The 20,641-nt window shown below is 34.8% G+C and overlaps 2 protein-coding genes and 1 long non-coding RNA gene across 3 annotated transcripts; 1 reads left to right on the top strand and 2 right to left on the bottom strand.

The window, feature by feature from the left end:
* Nucleotides 1-1,838: 1,838 nt before the first annotated feature.
* Nucleotides 1,839-3,578, bottom strand: LOC144554243 (large ribosomal subunit protein uL23-like). The gene is made up of 4 exons (XM_078302561.1): nt 3,507-3,578; nt 3,339-3,378; nt 2,608-2,962; nt 1,839-2,083 (listed from the first exon to the last, which is right to left on the bottom strand). The coding sequence occupies exons 2-4, from the start codon at nt 3,355-3,357 to the stop codon at nt 1,999-2,001; spliced, it is 459 nt and encodes a 152-aa protein (XP_078158687.1). The 5' UTR covers nt 3,358-3,378; nt 3,507-3,578; the 3' UTR covers nt 1,839-1,998.
* Nucleotides 3,579-6,204: 2,626 nt separating this feature from the next.
* LOC144554777 (uncharacterized) lies at nt 6,205-7,934 on the bottom strand. The gene is made up of 3 exons (XR_013511739.1): nt 7,850-7,934; nt 7,272-7,350; nt 6,205-6,388 (listed from the first exon to the last, which is right to left on the bottom strand). It is a non-coding gene; the product is annotated as an uncharacterized LOC144554777 (long non-coding RNA).
* A 1,691-nt stretch (nt 7,935-9,625) lies between these two features.
* LOC144554242 (putative 12-oxophytodienoate reductase 8) lies at nt 9,626-12,589 on the top strand. Its single transcript, XM_078302560.1, has 4 exons — nt 9,626-9,699; nt 10,806-10,936; nt 11,041-11,214; nt 11,883-12,589. The coding sequence occupies exons 1-4, from the start codon at nt 9,641-9,643 to the stop codon at nt 12,467-12,469; spliced, it is 951 nt and encodes a 316-aa protein (XP_078158686.1). The 5' UTR covers nt 9,626-9,640; the 3' UTR covers nt 12,470-12,589.
* Nucleotides 12,590-20,641: the final 8,052 nt, after the last annotated feature.

The raw sequence follows: 20,641 nt of genomic DNA, 5'->3' as shown, positions 1-20,641 counted from the left end.
TTAGACTTTCTGAGAAGCACAATAGTTTGTAACTGAAATATGATAATATGATACTTGACAGTCACCATCAAGGTATTAAAAAATTAAAAAAAAATATGGTAATATGATGTTTGGTTACTGCATTTGCATATAACACCCAGTAGTCAGCTTGTAAGCACTTTTTTTTTTACTTTATTTTCTGCAAATTATTTACCAGTTACCACTGTTAATAATTCAATTAATGCTCAGCAAGTTTGTCAGTGAAAACATAACTTTTCAGGTGAATGTTATCCATCCTCGAGGCTCGATTCCCTTCGTAGGGACCACTCGGTGCCATTCGACATAAGCACCGGTGCTCTTCTTTTCAATTTCTTCGTCGGAGGCACTCTTCAGAAAGTAGGCCTAATAGCAAACCCGATCTGACATTCAAGTTATGTACACCTTGTCGGGACTGCTCTGTAGAAACAAATGTTGCTGTCTGCAACAGCACTAACTCGGACACCTTTAACAAGTACTCTCACGAGTTCTTGTTGAAGGTGTCAACATGAATGTCTGAATGACAGTTGTCTGCTATTAGAGCAACATTTAAAGCAACATTCTGGCAAGCATCTCTGACAGAAAAACTCACCAAGGAGAGCACCAGTGCATATATCCAATGGCACGATTAGTCCTCACTCGGGAATCATGTGGCACTGCTTTGATTTTCTGTCAATGAAAAGATGTTAATTGCCTTGCAGAATCTTAGATAATAAATCTGATTTTATGATGCTCTATATATATATAGAGAGAGAGAGAGAGAATTTGAATAAAAACACCAAGCATACTATATTGTGTTATTTGTTGGGTGGATTCTTTGGAGCTAGTATACTTTTTTGTGTTGTTTTACTAGCTAGAGTTCTGCTAAAATTTCATTTCAAAATAAATTAGCTCAAGGGGATTGACAGTTTGTACTGATTTATGCAACCCAGAACATGCCCAGTACGAAACAAACAGCAAATTTATCGAAATAAAGCATCTTAATTGTCTAATAAAGAAAAATTAACACAATGATAAGCATCTTATGGAACAGCAAAAGAAACTACAGTAACATAAAAAAAGTTTCTTAATTTGTAAAATAAAGCAAAATTAGGAAACTAACCAGATAAGAATTAGGGTTAGGTTGCAAGGGGGAGAAGAGGGAAAACATGAAAATTGGGTCTCTTGTTGAGCTCCATCTGGAGAACACTTTGTTGGGGAAGGTTGAGAAATTGGGATGATTGAAATACAATCAAACTTAATTGGTAGGAACAAAGACTGATAGGTATGGTTATCTTTGATTTCAGCTACCAGTAACAAGACTGGTAGTTCATTCTGGTACCAAAAATAATTGGTCCTATACAGTATAATAAATATTACAGAAGCTATGCTTTCTTCTTTCTTGACTTTCATTCATGTCGAAATTTCTTATAACAAGGTATAGATGAGGAGCTTGTCACTCTATTTGTATCTCTTGCTCTTGTATATAAGAACAGGTCCTGCTTTTTTCAAATTTTCTAATAACAAGAACAAGTCCTGCTGCTATTTTCAAATAAACCCAAAATTTGTGATTGGATCCGAATAATTCAAACAAAAATTTTCTAAATAATTTTTTTTTTCAATCTGAATGACCCATAATTCCTTCTATATGGAAAATGCCACAGCAGAAGAATATTGTGACAGTAACAGAATATTTTTTTTAGATCTGAACTGTCTAATCAGATTGCCCGGAATCTGATCGGTCGGTCCAGTTCTAAAAAGGTTAGATCAGCCAGATTGGGTTTGGCAAAATATCACAACCCTTGCCCTCCACAAACAGTAGCTTCATTAATAAAAAAATAAAATAAAATAAAGACTCCTTGATTACCAGCAGCAAAAATAAGTCACAGTGATTAGATTTGTTTGAGAATGTTGTGCGATGAAACAAGTCAATAACTATGCAGCACAAAAAAATACCCCTGTCATACCAACTGAAACTACAAGCCAAACAAGCTAACAAAGAATTTAGATGATGCCGATCTTGTTAGCAACATCTAAAGCATCAAAATCTGGTGTCAGCCTTACATAGGCCTTCTTGGTACCATCAGGCCTGTATTAAATAAATAAATCAGGAAGCAAATAATTAGCACAACTTAATATAAAACACTGCACAAATTTAACTGAACAATGTCAAAAAAGCATATGATAGATTAAAATTGTTCTACACAAAGTAATTCAAATGTCCATTTGTTATATACTAGCAGGGATCTTAAAGAGGCCCTATCTTAAAGAGGCCCTGTACATTATAGGCTTGGGCTGGATTGGCCTAAATTATGATCGGACGGTCCGATTCAACTCAAATAGTGAGGTAATGTAGACAAAATGACAGTAAGAATTAGTACAATGTGTGCACTCTGGACAAGACAAAATAAACCCTTTTGAGTATCCAATAAAACCAATACTGGACAAGACATAATTAGTACAAATGATAATTCCGTTTAATTGTACAGATAATATACTTAAAACATTTCAATTAATAAACCAACATACCAAATGACCGACAAGTTAATAAAATACCAAGAAATACATAGAAATCACAATATAATATAAAACATAAGCAAACAACAAATGTACCTGATGAGAGTATTGACCTTCTTCGCCTGAATGTCATACATCTTCTTAACTGCATCCTTGATTTTCTTCTTATCAGCAAGGATATCGACAATAAACACAAGGGTATTATTGTCCTCAATTTTCTTCATAGCAGACTCTGTTGTGAGAGGATATTTGAGGATCTGGTACTGGTCAAGCCTGTTCCTTCCGGGTGCACTCTGTCGGGGATACCTAGGGGTTCTCGGCTTCTTCAAAGTGCGGGGCCGGTGAAAGGTAACCGATGTGCGTATTTTCGTCTTCTTTATACCAGTTGTGGGGCCTGACTTCACTGCCTTTGCAGTCTTCTCAGCCTGAGCTTTTGCATCAGGCTTCTTACCTGAGGCAGTTTTTTCATGGAGATGGTGAGCAATTCTTATAAAAAAAATGTTGATGAAAAGATTGTATGATACAAGATTCCAATGTTGATGAAAAGATGTACTCAGAAAAAAAAAAAAAAAACCTATAACAGTAACAATTATTTTCTTAGATTAAGAAATCTAAAAAAATTGACAAAATTTGTAAAATATTAGATGCCAATCTAACAAACATAACATCATTGCATCAACTACATCATTAAAATTGAATTGAAAATGTATTTAATACAGACATCGGAAATTCCTCTACTGGTTTCTTTACATGATTATATTTCACATACATAACCAATAAAAAAAACTAAATTAACAAAATGGTAACAACAGCAACAAATTTCATACCTTTTTTGGGAGGTGCCATATGTGGTTATCTTCAAACAAACTGAAAATACAAAAAAAAACAAAATTTAAATTAAACGCTGAGATTTTCAAATCTACTCGAAACAATCTAGTTATATTCAACAGGTGGATATAAATAGGAGAATAAGAAGTCTAAAATTGCAAAGTCACCTGAGGCTGCGGCGAAGTGAGAAAAATAAAACCCTAGGAAAGGAAGAGAAAGAGGTGCGTTCTAAGTAAGAGTAGATGGGCATCACTGAATGAATCTATTTTGGGCTTTTGGGCCGACAAATAATGGGCCGATTAAAGTTAATGATCAATTAAAAAAAATCTAGGCTCGCCTCGCGTTTCTCTTCTACTTCTCAGATTCTGTATCCAATCATGTTGCTCCTTCCTGACAAGCACTGATTTTTCTCTTTGAACATATTTACAATTGAGGCATGCAGATCTAAGCTGTTTGTTGTTTGCGCACCAGTGACAACCAGTAACTCCCGATAATGTTTTTTTTTTTTTTTTTCATCTATTGTCCAACTTTCAATTTTGTGGCAGGCTATATTTGTAGCCTATGAAGGGTATATAAAATTAGCTGAAATCAATTCGAATTTTGCAAAGTTGAACTTATTTTTAAAAAGGAAATAATTTGGATCGGAACGTCCATTGAATTCAAATAATTTGAGTCCGTCCGATTCTCTTTAAGATCTGCTATTGCCGCTTTAATATATGTACGTATGTAATTGCTTCAATATTCGTGTGCAATGATATTAAAGACAGTCTTACATGTTTGCTCTTCCACTGTATTGCCGGGTTGGGTCGACTAATTTAAGTTTAAGCACAGTTTGAAGCAGTGTTGTAATAGTTGATTAGTGTTGGTAGAGACCTAGCTATTATGATTTTTTTTTACTAATCAGTTAATTATTATTTTTATTATAATTACATGGCATTACTTTGTTCATCCGATGAGCGCATACTACTAATTACAACACTGTTTTGAAGTAAAACTACAAAAAAGTACTATAAATGAAAGTTATGTGCATTCACCCTCTCAATTTGAACAAATTCAATATTGTTCTTTGATTCTCCAGTTTGTGTGGTTTCATAAATTTTGGCCCCTCCATTTTTTTTTTAAATTCTCTCTTCGCAATTAATGAATGATGCAGTAAAGTTCTCTCTTTAATTGTGCATCTTTTGTTTGTTTTGTATTCTTCGTTATTTCCAAAAAAAATTGATTGAAATTTTTTCAAAACAAGTGATTTTCTATCTATCTAAAAAAATAGTTAAAAAATTCAAAAAAATATAAAATTTAGTTTGCATGAACATATTCATATGGAGATCATGTGTGAACGGATTGGATCTACCGTTAGAATTTTGAAAACTCAAATATTGAGCCGTTGCACGGAGGCCATCTATGCTACGCGTAGCACCGTAGCCAACTCCTATATATAGAGAGAGAGAGTGTGTGACTAATGTGCATTTGTATGCATATGGCTCGATATGTATACGGTCCAAATTTAAAATTTTAAAATCTAAAACGTCGATCTGAACTGTTCATCTTGTTCTCCATATTAATATGTGCTTGGAGACCAAATTTTATATTTTTCTGAATTTTTTTTACTATTTATTAAGCCACTTTGAAATTGTTGATCCAACGGTGGCTGGTGATTTTACTGTTTTGTTAAGCCACCATTGGATCAACAATTTTCAAAGTGGCTTAATAAATAGTAAAAAAATTCAGAAAAATGTAAAATTTGGTCTCCAAGCATATATTAATATGGAGAACAAGATGAACGGTTTGGATCGACCGTTTGAATTTTAAAAAGTCGAATTTGGACTGTATGTATTTCGGCCCATATACATTCGAATGCACATTAGTCACTCTGTGTGTGTGTGTGTGTGTGTGTGTGTGAAAAGGTAATATTAGAGATAAGTGCAACATAGAACCATCATTAAGAGTCTTACACCAAAAAGATTACCAAAAAGATGCTAAAGAGATTATCTTAGAACCAACCACCTGCAAAGTTGGCAAAGAATGATTTTGAAAACAAAATTTTATTATGTTCAAGCCAAATACACCAAAGTACAGCACCTCTAACCAGTTCTACTACTGGCTTGTTTTTGAGAGGGATAGCAGTATTAAGAAACCAGACATCGTTCATTGAGTAATCATCAAAAATAAAATTATTGTGAGCTGCAATCCATTTCCAAATTTGAATAGTGAATGGATAATTAACAAAAAGATGGTCAGTGGATTCAAAAACACCACAAAAAGAGCAAGAAGTATCACCAGTCCACCCTCTAGATATGAGATTTTCCTTAGTCAAAATTTTGTTTTTTTTAAGAAGGTAAAGGAAAATTTTAATCTTGAGGGGGATTTTGGAGGACCAGATTGAAGTAAATTCATTATTGATCATACCACCATATTCGAGCTAGAGATAATAAGAGTGCACAAAGAATGTCCCTTTAGAGGACCATCTCCATAGTAATGAATATCTGGTAGGCTAGAATCAGGTTTGCAGTCAATCAATAAGGATGATAAAGCATTCCAGTCATTTAATAACACACCAGTTAGTTGTCTATTAAAAGAAAGATGTAAAGAACCATTTGTGTCACACCCCGTAGCCACCAACTACGGAATGCGACCGGTACCCTGCCGTAAACATACGGTTTCCCGTATGCCTACTAGGCAATTATGATTAATTTAATTTTTTTTTTTTTTTACATCCAAAATAATCCCAAAATACCCCACATGCACACATCATACATAACCCCAAAAATATCCAACATCACAACATGTCCCCAAAATATTCCCAAATAATAACCCCAACATCGAACACACATCACATGTTCTAATAAAATACCATATCATACAAGTCAGACACAACACAGATAAGTATGTCATACCGAACAGTATTCCATACGGGTACAAAAGTGGTTCATGACATAGAGAATATATAACATCAAAAACATGTGTACATCTCTAGTCAAATACCATACCAAACTAAGTAGCAAGATGACCTACAGCTGTCGTGCCTCTCCCGGATCAGCCGCACCAGATCCTAAAAAAAAAAAACCCAACGGGCGTGAGAATAAATTCTCAGTGCGATAATTTCCACAAATGAATCCCTGGACTTGCAATCAAACTTTATTTTCAAAATGAAATCATTAACAACACATTGCACATATATAACACTATATAAACATAAATGCATACCTGACAGCAGATAATCGAATGAATTACAACACAAGAGTTATTAAATCGAATTTCAAATCAACGAACAATCAGGCTTAATTATTTTAATCAGTCTGGTAGCAACTACCGATGTACCACCCAGCTGTACCACAAACCCGTTGACAACGGTAGGGTTCCAGACACCTACAGAAGGCCACCCTACTGAACTGTATATGACACCCATCGGTAGTGCTTGGCTTAACCATTTCCTAAATTTCTAGTTATAAGTCATATTCAGAAAATTCATTAAGAATCATAATCTCAACCGACCATTCAAACGCATCATGCATACGACATTTCACACTAGTCACCCATATTCCTACAATTCACAATTCATTTCATACTGCCCTTGCCCCAACCGGTTTGGGGACTTACGCGAGCCTCGGTAGACTAAAGCTTTAGAATTCTCTCAAAATCCGTGCACCAGGTTTTGCAAATTGGTCACACATTGGTGATCCATAACATACCATTTTTCTCATTTCCAATTCCGGTGACTTTTCATCTAAGATCAGATCATAATAGATCGACACAAACGTAATCAATACCAATATGCAAGTCAATCAGATTACCGCAATTCGAGTTCGACAATATTAGGGTATGCAATGCAATGCACAACTCATATAATGCAACAACAAGAATATTCAACATGTCAATCGAATTACAATTTAATTCTGAAAATAAAACATCAGACAAGTCCAGAAATCCCGCACCTTAGCGTATAGCGTACACCTGCCTAAGGTTCAGACGTCTCGAAGGATCCCGAAAGACCTCGCCTTACCGATTCGACACCTACTATTAATATTAATTAGGTTTAGATCAAGAATTTCAAAAATTAGGGTTTAAAACACTCAATTAGTGCTAAACAGGGTGTTCCTTGCGGCCCGGAACAGATCCATTGCGGCCCGCAGAAACCCCAGACCGAGAGCAGCGTTTTTCAGAATTTCCATTGCGGCCCGCAACCAATACACAGATTTTTGACTACTTAGGTTTTAACTCGATTCGATCGGTGTCGATTGCGATAATTTCCAAAGGGTTCAGTATAACAGTTCTAAATGGATTAATTGAGCTACACAATACTCAATTCAATTTAATTTCCCATTATCCAAAATCCCAAAACCCTAGTTCCAAGTTTCAAAGTCCAAACGATAAAATTCAATCAACATAATCGCAATCGATACGATAATCGAATTAAACTCAATCAATTCAACACAAATTCTGAAATTTCAAACCAAAATTCAAAGAAAGGAAATTCAAGGGTTTACAAGAAATCAAAGGATAGAATTTATACCAATTTAGAGATTAGAATCGAGTAGAGAACGTCGTTCTGATTTCGAAACTACGATCGGCTCGATCTATCGCTCAAACTTCACTCTCTTTCTCTCTTTCTCTATGGTTTCGGCCACACACACCTCTCCACCGAATACACACACAGAAAATCGGTATGCCCAAGGAAAGAAGAAAGGTTTGGGTGATATGTACTTGGAATTTTTCTAATAGGCCCCTCTATTTTGTTGAAATTACAAGGGATGGCTATTTTGCACATGAAACCTCTTATTAAATTTTTAATACATCTCAATCCTTTCTAAAATTAATTCTAATATATATATACCATTTTAATTATATATATAAAATTTTTAGTAATATATATATATTTATGTTTTATTACATAAATTCCTTTATATCCATTTTAATGCATATTAGCTTCTAAATATAACTTGTATTATATAACTAAATAATCAAACAACATAGTATATATATTTATTTTTATAAGAAATTTAGGAGAATGTTACAATTTGGGAATGCTTCAATAACCAACAAATCAGGATCAGCTAAAATGTTATATAAGTTAGGAAATAAACTAGCAAGTAGATGTTTTAAAATCCATCGATTAGGCCAAAACTGAATAGTGGAACCATTTCTAAATTTTCTAGAGAAATTCACTTCAACTACAGGTGCTCCTTTTGAAGTTTGCTGCATAAAGCAGATTAGTTGACTAAGAAACTTGAAATTGACAGATACGAGCATCTGTACTTTTCACATTTATTCTTATAAAATTTCTGACCACTTGAATGAAACGGATATGAGCATCTGTACCGTTCACATCTGTATGACCAGTTGCAAATTTCTTATAAAATTGACAGATATGAGCATCTGTACCGTCCACATCCAGTTTATCATAGTAATTAAATTTGTTACTATTGTTTGGAAAGTAGGACCTTATTATAAATCTAAACCAATTCACAATCTGTTGTGTGTGTGTGTGTATATATAGAGTTAGGCTGGGGTGCTATGGATAGCATAGTGGCCTCTATGCTACGGCTCAATATTTGAGTTTTCAAAATCCAAACGGTCGATCCGAACCGTTCATCTTATTCTCCATATTAATATCTGCTTGGAGACCAAATTTTACATTTTTCTGAATTTTTTTACTATTTATTAAGTATTTTACAAAATTGTTGATCCAACGGTGGCTGCACAAAACAGTAAAACCGTTGGATTAGCGATTTTCAAAGTGGCTTAATAAATAGTAAAAAAATTCAGAAAATTATAAAATTTGGTCTCCAAGCAGATATTAATATGGAGAATAAGATGAACGGTTCGGATCGACCGTTTGGATTTTGAAAACTCGAATATTGAGCCGTAGCATAGAGGCCACTATGCTATCCATAGCACCCCAGCCTAACTCTGTATATATATATATATATATATATATATATATATATATATATATATATCTTCTCCTTAGTTTGTGCTTTTCTTTTTCTTTTTCTTTTTCTTGTTCTTTGAAAAGGTTAGATGCTTTTTTTTGATTGAATTCACATTTGTGAATCACTATCAGGTTTCCTAATTCCATTTCCACTTTTGACTGATGTGAAATATTTCTACCTAGATAATCTATGTTTACTCCATGTGTAGCAAATAATTTTGAAAAAGTTGTGACTTGTAATAAGATTCTTATTGAAAATTCAATGAAGCATCCTCTATAAATTCAGACCCAAGTTAGAAAAATTTACTGAGACAAAAGAGAATCAAAATAGCATTTAATTAATTAAGAGAGAATTCTGTGAAGGTAGAAAGAATGGAAGCACAACCATTGCTGACACCATACCAGATGGGAAGATTCCAGCTTTCCCACAGGTTTCTCTCTGTTTTTTCTTTCCATTCCATTTATTTGAGCAATATTTTGTTACTTTTCTGGCATGCTTAATCTATGGCCTGTCAATGGAATCCTTTTCTTGGTTTACCTGATTTGTATGGTATTTGATAAAACGGGTATGATAAGGTTTATTTTTTTTGTTAGCTTAATGTGTAAGGATACGGTAAAAGATTATTTGCTATCCGTTACTCTATAGATGTAATTATAAAAAATAAAATTAGATATATAGGTATATATTATTATGGGGATGATTTATGATATATATAGTTTTATTCATGATCGAAGTATATATATGATATAACTCTAAAAAAAAAAATTCATTTCTTTTATTCAATTTTTTTTACTTCATCTTGTTTTGAAAATATATTTTATTGTAAGCATAAATAGGAATGTCAATGTCACTCTTTTTTTTCCATTTATCAAATCTGTAACGCCCTCGATACGGGTATAGATAAAGTTATTTTTTTTTTTTTTTAGTTTATTGGAGTATGGATATGGATGAAAATTCTATTTTGTTAGCTAATGGATATGGATCTAAAAATACTTCCACTTGATCCATACCGTATTAGTTGACACCTCTAGCTTAATCCATTTATTGATACTTCAATATGTGAATTCCTCCAGAGCATTGCATATATATTTGCATTATAATTAATGATCATAAGCAATACATTCATGAATACATAACACATCAATATAAACAAATTTCTGATTTTTTTTTTTTAAAAAAAAACATAGGGTTGTATTGGCACCGTTGACACGGTGTAGATCGTATAATAATGTGCCGTAGCCACATGCAGCTCTCTACTATTCTCAAAGAACCACAAAAGGCGGCCTCCTCATTGCGAAGGCTACCGGTGTTTCAGAAACAGCCCAAGGGTAAAATTGAAATTTTACTACAATGCAACTATAATTATTATTTGATTATTCATAACCAGTCTTTGATTTAGTGGCTAAAACAATACGCTTCTACATCACACATTTGCAACTCGAAAGAGGGATATCTCGTGAATATCAATGTATAACTAAGGACTTTGACCCTTAGTCTCTCTTTTTTTTTTGTTTTTTTTTTTTTTTGTTTAAAAAGGTACCCAAGGACACCAGGAATTTGGTTGAAGGAGCATGTAGAGGCATGGAAGCCGATTGTCGATGCAGTTCATGCAAAGGGAGGCATCTTCTTTTGCCAGATCTGGCACAGTGGACACGCATCTGACTACAGTATGTTTCAGCTTTTTTTTTTTTTTTTTTTGAGAGAGAAATTTGATAACAGTTCAAACCATTACTGAAGTTTCTGTAAAAAATTTAATTCTGAAAATGTATAGGTTATCAACCAAATGGGCAAGCACCAATATCAAGCACCGATAAGCGCATTACTCTAGAAGTTGGGGAAGAAGGGGAGCCGCTCAACTACCCGACTCCGAGGAAACTAGCTTCAGAGGAGATACCTCAGATTGTTAATGATTTTAGACTCGCTGCTCGAAATGCCATTGATGCTGGTAATTTTGGAGTCCTAATTAATGTATTGTGAATTAATATCTTTTGCAAATTGCTATTCTATTGGTTTTTGTTGTTTCTACTGGTACTGGTATATCTTTATCAGTTGAGTGAGGCTATGGTCCTATGCATAACACATATTGGTTCGTACTGCATATCAATATTTTTGTTTTTAAAAGTTTAAATAGTTGATATAAACCGTTCAACATGATCTTCATATGAAAATATAGTTCCAGATTAAATTTTACATTTTTTTATAGATAGGTAGGAAATTAGTACTTTTGAATGGTCTAGAATTTTTAGAACAAGTGATTTTCAACCTATCTAAAAAACAGTACAAAAATTCTAAAAACCATAATTTGATCTACAAGTATATATATTTTAATGAAGATATCATGTTGAACGGTTCAGATCGATTGCTTAGACTTTGAAAATGCAGTTATCGATCCATAGTACGGATTATTATGCGCTATGCATAGTACCATAACCTCACTCTTTTCAGATTGTTATTGTAGTTAATCTGTGATAAGACCAGAACTTCCATCCTAAAAAGACAGCATATTAGACAGCAATAATCATCTCCATTACCTACGGGTTCATCTAAAAAAAATATATCTCCATCATTTTTTTTTTCTAATTTTGTAATTTTTTACTTCTTTTAATATTATAGGTTTCGACGGCATAGAAGTTCACGCAGCAAATGGATACTTGATCGAGCAGTTTCTCAAGGATGGCGTGAACGACCGCACTGACATATATGGTGGTAGCCTCAAAAACCGCACTCGATTTTGCCTAGAAATCATTCAAGCCATAATAGATGAAATCGGGTCTGATCAAGTCGGGGTGCGCCTATCCCCTTACTTGGACATCTATCAATGCTCTGATTCAAACCCTGATGCACTCGCTGTGCACATGGCTGAATCACTGTCGAAATTAAATGTTGCATATCTTCACCCGATCGAACCAAGAATGGTGCATGTCGATGGCAAGCTAAAGCTACCACACATGCTTTTGTTGATGAGAAAAGCGTTTAATGGCACGTTCATTGTGGCGGGGGGTTATGACAGAGAGGAAGGCAATAAGGTGATAGCAGAAGGATACACCGATTTGGTGGCGTTTGGTAGACATTTCATGGCAAATCCTGATCTGCCAAAGCATTTCGAGCTGAATGCACCGTTGAATAAGTATGATCGGAGTACTTTCTACTTGCCAGATCCCGTTGTTGGGTACACTGATTATCCATTTCTTGATGCTTGAAAATTGAAATGGTTTTAATACATGTTAAATTAAGATGCAAAAGAAGATTTTAGTATTTGTTGAAGAATTTTATTCTTTCTTTTAAATAGCAAAATAAAGCTTTTGATGTTGATGGTTGTTTTATTATTTTTGCAATGTTGTTATTTTTGTATATTGATAGAAGAACTTTTATTATGCATGCTACATAATAAATCCAAAATATTTGCCCTATTTCTCTTTGGATAACATCCATTTGAGCTTAATTTGTATTAATCACTTGGGGAGAACTTGATAATATATATACAGTGCTTGCATTGCATTATCAAAATTTTACTCTTGCAAACACTAATTATGGCATCTCATGAATTAAAGTAATTTAGGTGACATGCATACAAAATAATACAAAATAGGAGTTATTTTATTTACAATACAGGAAAATACATTGAATACCTATTAACTTAAAATTCAAAATGATAAAGCATCTCATGAAAAATGCTTTATGTTTCCAATTCCAGATGCATGTGTTGCTTCCTTTTAAGTTGAAGACAATTTTTTTAAGATCCGGCTTTAAATGTCTACTAACGATTTCATTGATAAAAAAACGTATTTACAACGAGTCAAATGACCACTATATGTAATAGTGTTGTAAAAAACGTTCGTTTAGACCAATTAATCGACTGATTAGTCGTTGGTAGTGATCAAATTGTTACTAATTTTCCTAACTAATTAGCCAATTATTTCTGATTATAGACCAATTTTCGATTATTTCCAATTAATCCTTGATGGTATCATGTTCGTTCGATGACTGCATAACATTATTTACAACCTTTGAAATTATGCAAAGTACAAACAAATAATTTTTCTCATTTCTCCTCTCTGGCCTACACGTGTCCTTAGAACTTGACAGTGAAAATTAAAGCGCACCAATTTACCGACAACTGTTTGAATACCTATCGACAGTCAAAAATAAACCTCACAAATTTTCCGACACCAATTAAGAGTCTGATTTCTGAAATTTGTTAATTAATCGTTAATATTTTTGTATATAGAAATTATATTATTTAAAAAGTAGATTTTTATATCTTTATTTTGATATAAATAATATAAAAATTCATGTAGTAATTTTTTCTAAATTAAATTTTGAATCTGATTATTCTAATTTTTTAAAAAAAATTTAACAATTTAACTTTTTTTTTTTAAAAAAAGACCTGTACGGACCGGACCGGAACCCAACTGGACCGTGTGAATTTGAACCATGATACTAGCAGGAGTTTGAACTAACGATTTTAAATCGGACTCGCTGGATTCAGACCGTGTAGACCTGTAGAAACTGTTGATTATGGGGAACTGTGGACTAGCCGGGTTCGGACCGGACCGGCCTGACCCGGCCCATTTGCAATACACTAGGTGAGATAAAAGTTTTATCAATTCGGCACATGGGTCTTCCTACCAAAAAAGTTATATCAATTCCCATGTGGCGTATCTCTTGCTACAAAATGTAGTACTTTATGGAAGATAGATTAAGAAGCGACCCGCTTGAATTATTAACCCAGTGCGTGCCGCAGAATAATCAAATTCATAATAAACCGCTGCTCCATCAATGCCGAAATGAAATCTGCTGAGGATTTCAGGATCCCTAAAATTTCAAATCCAACTATTTTAAGTTTGAATGCACTAGATAATAGCTAGAATAGCTACTGTTGAAAATAGTAGGTTAATAATAGTTAGAATAGCTACTATTTAAGAATAGCGCTAACTCAAAGCTATTCGGAATGTTATTTGGATTGAACATTTAGAATAACGAGAACAGCGATTGAACATTTGAGAGAGTAGTTTGCTATTTCATGTTTTTGTAGGAATAGCGAGAACAGCGAGAACATCGCTATTCTCGCTGTTCCTGAGTATGTTTGAATGGATCGGAATAGCACTGTTCTCGCTGTTCCCGCTATTCTCGCTATTCTCGCTACATCCAAAAGTTTTTTCATATACAAATTTCAAAGCAAATATGTACAAATTACGAAATATATTGATGGTTGGATTGAGAATTTCAGAGTCCCTGAAATCTCCATGGATTTCAGCTGAATTTCAGCAGATCTGAACTCATCAATGTCACGTCTTTGAAAATTCACCCTTTCTACTTGCGGATTTTTATTCATAGAAATTAATAAATAATGATTGGGAAAAATAGAAATAATACAAAATTTCTTGCATCAATAGATCGGAGTCAATGTTTCTCATCCGAAGTTTTGAATCGGATTCAATGCTACCGATTCAATCTTCGTTTTATTTTCTTTTATATTTCACCTTAGCAACACTTAATGTTATATAGAAAGCGCCATATAAAATCGTCTTTAGTTTCTTTGTTGCATACATAAGAAGCATGTGTAAGAAACAGAAGAGAGAACTTCAGCATTTATTTAAAGTATAAACTTTGGGGCGGCCATTTTTATTAATATCTCTAAAAAAAATCAAAATTTTAAAAATGCCCCTGCTTAAATTTTTTTTTTTAAACATGCCCTGACCGCCAGAATTACGGGCAACCCAATTAACATATGAAGCGCCAGCCCGCCAGGCGGCCCACAAACCGAATGAGGCGCCACACGCTGGGGCGCTCCATGAGCCAAGTGAGGCGCCACACCCCCGGGCGACCCATGCCCCATATACCAACCCGAACCCTCACGCCTCTCCCCCACTCTGCCCCGCCTCTAGACCAGAAAAAAGGAAAAAAAAAAAAGCGCCCCTGCTCTGCCCTGCCAGTCGATGCCTCACCACCTGCTCCCCACCGCGACATTGTCATTTCCCTCGCTCCCTCTCTCCCTCACTCGCTACACCACCAAGCCGCTGCCCCGTCGAGCCACCGAGCCGCTTCCCCACCGAGCCGAAGCCTCCTCGATTGAAGGTATGTTTTTTGATTGCGATTCGATTAGTTTAATTTGTTAGTTTGTAATAATCTAGAAGTCAATAATACGATAAATTAATCATAAAGCTTTGTTCATGAATTGAATGTTTATATATCATTTTGTTGCCTTGAGTATTATTGCATTTGTGGATCATTTCGAGTTCATGACTGAAATTGTGAAACTCCATAATATAGATAATATATACTCTTAAAAGGTCACTGATCAAGGTAATTAGCAGGAACACTAATTACCGCTATAAGGTTAGTATGTGGATTAAAAGATGGTTAAGTTTTACAAACCACCTGACACGAGATGTCATTTTAATCACATAGATACATGTTCTAGGAACATGGTATTTGACAGACCCCGAATGAAACATTAAATAGAATTGTGTTCGTGTCATTTATGTTTTCATTCAGTGTCAAAGTTCTACAGTATGAGGTATTTATCGTTCCCACTAAGAAATATATATGAGTGAGTGTTATCTAACGCTGTCCGTAAAAAGCAGCCATAACGATAGCATTCCCATATGTATAACTTAGCTGAGGAAGTGATAGTCTACCAAGAATACTACTTGTCCCTCGTATCTCTATACGAGCTATAGCATCACTGGGCCCCTTGATAGAGTTAGATTATCTGCATGCGGTATAATTACAAGAGTAATTATATTTGATAATCTACTCAAGATCAAGAAAAGATACAGTTAACAAGGATGACACATATCTACCTTAAAACTGATCTGATAGCTATGAGACAGAAGAACTGACACAAGTAAATTGTTTACTGGATCGTGATATTGTACAGTACAGCATCATCTGTGTAATTGGATGGTCATGATGTGTTGCCAGATGCCACCCATGACTAACAGAAGTTAAAACAGTTTTAACTCTGTTTACCAACATAACACAGATCCTATTGGGTCACACCATATAGGAGCTACTCGGAGAATCTTACTGATTAATTATAAATTGATTATAATTAATATTAAGATGGTTATAATTAATTATACGTGATATAATTAAATTATAAATGTCATTTAGAATGACAAGCAGAAACAACGGTTAATTTATAAACGTACACGTTACGTTGTATAAAAGTTACCGAACAATAACCGAAAAGAAATATAATTGTACATGACAATTATATATATATGATTTGGAATTTTAATTGTTAATTATGGATTTGAATTATGGGTTTAAAAGCCCAAAATAATAAAAGCCTTAATTAAAATTAAAGGCCCAAAGTCAAAGCCCAAAATCAAAGCCTTTTACTATTCATGCCTTAATGGGCCAAGGGCAAAATGGTCATTTCACACCTATGCCACCTTGCATGACACCTTAGGGGTGTAGAAACATGGAGAAGAGTGTGGAAGGGTGTGGAAGGGGTATTTTGGTCTTTTCACATATTAAAGGATGAGGTGTCAAGGGCTTTTGGTAAATAGATTTGTTTTGAGGGGTATTTTGGTCTTTTGCGAACCTCCTCAAAACACTATAAATAGAGGGGTGAGGGTAGAGAGAAAATTTGCTAATTCACATGTTAATCTGATTACTTTGTTAATCGGTTTTTCTCTCTTCCCTGATTTCGGTTATTACGAGATTCGGAAAAATATATTTTTGCAAACTCTGCGGTATTTCGTGTTTTGCTTTTTAAGTGAAACTGAATAACTTGGAGTCTTAAATATATTTAATCTGTCCCTATTTCGGTGAATAGTGTTTCTGCAGAATTCCGCGGTTTACGGTATTTCTGGCAGAAGAAGTAAATCGCTCTCCGGTTAGTCCTGGTGGATAACCAATAGAGGTATCACACGTGTGATACTGCGAGTCGATTCCATCCCTGGTGAGGCTCTACTCGCTCGGTCTGCATTCCAACTGAGATTTGGAATCAAGGTATAAATTGTTATATTAATCTATTTAATTTGTAAATAGATTTAATGCTTTAGGAAATCAATTATGGAGTAGATCTGTAAATAGGATTAAACGAATCTTCTTGATTCATTTAATCCGTAGCTTAAGTTAGATGTAAAAATTTTTGTTTTACTCTTTCCGCAGCTTAAGCTAATTAAATGGGTTTGAACCGTTCACGAAAACCCAACAGTGGTATCAGAGCTCAAGGCTCTCCCGCTGATTGATTTTCTAAAGTTATAACTTATGCAAATAAGGTGCATATACCGCGTATTGGTTTAAATTCTTACATTTGCAGCACAAGTCCAAAACCGATTAGAAATGAGATTTTCTTGGTTCGGTTTTACCGACTAAGAAAGTTAAATTAGATTTAAGCTTTCTTTATGCTTTCTTTATGCTTTCTTATGAAATGTAAATGTTTACATTTCTTGGATCGGTTTTCCGACCGAGAAAGATAAAATAGGATTTTATGCTTTCTTTATGTTTTCGTTTTTCAAAACTTTTGATTGCGTTAAAGTTCATCGAAGAATGTGATGAAGCAATAAAGTACCTTAGTAAGAGCTGTCATTTCCACACCGTAAAAGAGATGGTTCTGTCTAGGAAAGATTGAGTCTAAGCGGTCCTCGTGACCCCGATCTTTCCTGGGAGCCCCTTTTACACGTCCTAATGGCTGGCCGAAAAGGAACTTTGTCACGTTACCAAATTGCTTTAACGCTTTTGAAATGGCAAAATTTAGTGTAAATCTTTCGCCTTTTCGAAAACCTTCGGAAAAATAAAGTTCATCGAAGAATGTGATGAAGCAATAAAGTACCTTAGTAAGAACTGTCATTTCCACACCGTAAAAGAGATGGTTCTGTCTAGGAAAGATTGAGTCTAAGCGGTCCTCGTGACCCCAATCTTTCCTGGGGGCCCCTTTTACATGTCCTAATGACTGGCCCAAAAGGAACTTTGTCACGTTACCAAATTGCTTTATGGACCGAAAAGAATATATGTTTTAAAACATGTAAACTGTTTATATGCTTTAAACGGTATAGAATAAAGAACTGAGCATAGCTGCAAAATAAAGAATTAGGAACTGATAAATAATATACCTGACTTGCTCCCGTATATTGATAAATAATATACCTGACTTGCTCCCGTATATAAGTAAATTAGATTTACTACTTTAATATGAATTGAATAAATTAGATTTATTGCTTTCAAAGGAACCGTGAAAGAACGTGATGTCAAAGAAAGATTTGTGAAGGAACTCACCGTTGTCTTTCTGGCAGACGACTTTCACGTGTCCGTAAGTCAGTTACAAGAACTGACTGCTTAACAAAGCTAAGCATATCAAAGAGATATTAATAAAGAACAAAAACTAATGGAGATCACATTTCATATTTAGACTTCCTTTCCACGACTGCTTAATGAAGCATATGAAAGAGGTCGCTATAAAAATACGAATAGAATCACATTAGTTGTTCTTTCTGACATAAGCTAAGAAAAGAAATGGAGATCACATTCCGTATTCAAGACTTCCTTTCTATAATTGCTTAATGAAGCATATGAAAGAAGTCGCTATAAAGATACGAATAGAATCACATTAGTTGTTCTTTCTGACATACCCCTTTGAAGATTGCTGGCACTGTTAAGCATAAACACCAACCCATTAATATTAAGTAGTATGCCCTTCCTACTCTATCCTCCTCACATCGTTGTTCATTGGTTGATGATTGAAACCTACTCAGTAGGCATCGCCTTTTACCTTTGGTGGTCGAGGGTTATGTGAGACATAACAAAACAAAGTAGAGTGAGGTTACTTATCGATGATTTCTAAAAGAGTTTTAGGCTCTGGGCAAAGTCTTCGTTAAATACACGTGATGTCTTAACGAAACCAAGAATCACAAAGAGATGTGATTAGCAAAGTTTGCTTACCTAAGATAACTGATAGCCATGATATGCATACACTGCCTTGGTTATTGGTGAAAACATGGATCTTGGTCCTACTGCAAAACGGGAATAAAACAAATTTGCAGTGGGAGTTTTATCATTAGAATAAAACATTACATGAACAAAGCTAAAATCTTTACTTTTAACGTTGTAGTAATATGGCTAAAGAAACGTCCTTCTCTCTACGCTCCCTGCTCGAAAAACAAACACGTGAGAAAAGGGAATATATCCGAAATACACCGGTCCCTGCTGAAATAGTAGAGAGCAGCTCTGTCAGTACTCACACGCTTCGTATGACAAGCGATGATGAGAAACTGAAGAAGCTTAACTATCCGTGGAGCCACGAGTTGGCCACGAAAGTTATCCTGAACTCTTTTCCTCCCAGCTATTCGGAGTTCATTGTGAACTCCCATAAGCAAGAGTTGGATAAGAGCTTGCAGGAGCCCCAAGGGATGCTGAGGATCACTGATAAAGACATTGAGAATAGCTCTCATGTCCTCATGATCCAAGAAGGTGGGAGGAAGATAAAGAAAGCCCCAAAGAAGGTGGCTCCGAAGTACAAAGGCAAAGGGAAGTTGGTTCTAGGAACGAACTCTCCCAAGATAAAAGTTTCTACTAACTTTGACTGCTATTTCAGCAATAACAAAAGTCATTGGAAGAGAGACTGCCTGAAGGATCTGGAAGTTCTGAAATCTGGGCGAGTCTCAGAAATTTCAGTTTCTGGTATCAATGTTATTGAAGTTAACGTTGCAACCTCTATTAATGATTGGGTACTGGATACCGGATCATGTGCTCATATTTGTTCAAATGTACAAGCACTGAAAAATAGGAGGAAGCTACATAACAAGGAGATACAACTCCAAGTTGGAAACGGAGCACGAGTTGCAGCCGTAACAGCTGGTAATATAGAGTTGTGTCTACCCAGCGGGCTTGTAATGGAACTAGAAAATGTATATTTTGTTCCTAGCATTTCCAGAAACATCATTTCAATCTCATGTTTAGAGATGAATGGTTTCTCTTTTGTGATAAAGGACAATAGATGTTCTATATACAAAGATGAATTATATTATGGATCTTCTTATATGATAAATGGTCTTTATATACTGGAAATGAATAAACCCGTGTTTAACATAAATAACAAACGACTCAAAGCATCACATGAAAGCATGACTTACATGTGGCATTGTCGCCTTGGTCATATAAATGAGAAACGCATCAAGAAGTTACATAAAAATGGACTTCTTGGTAAATTTGATCTGGAATCAATTGACACATGCGAATCTTGTTTACGAGGTAAAATGACCAAAGCGCCTTTCTCCAAAAAGGGCGAAAGGGCAAGTGACTTGTTAAGTCTTATACACACGGATGTATGTGGACCTATGAGTACTTGTACAAGAAATGGTTTTTCTTACTTTATCACGTTTACTGATGATTACAGTAGATACGGTTATGTCTACTTG

The sequence above is a fragment of the Carex rostrata genome, chromosome 5 (assembly GCF_964058835.1).
Source record: "Carex rostrata chromosome 5, lpCarRost1.2, whole genome shotgun sequence".
NCBI lineage: Eukaryota > Viridiplantae > Streptophyta > Magnoliopsida > Poales > Cyperaceae > Carex > Carex rostrata.
The sequence above is the reverse complement of the archived record's forward strand: the minus strand, read 5'-3'. Positions and strand labels throughout refer to the sequence as shown.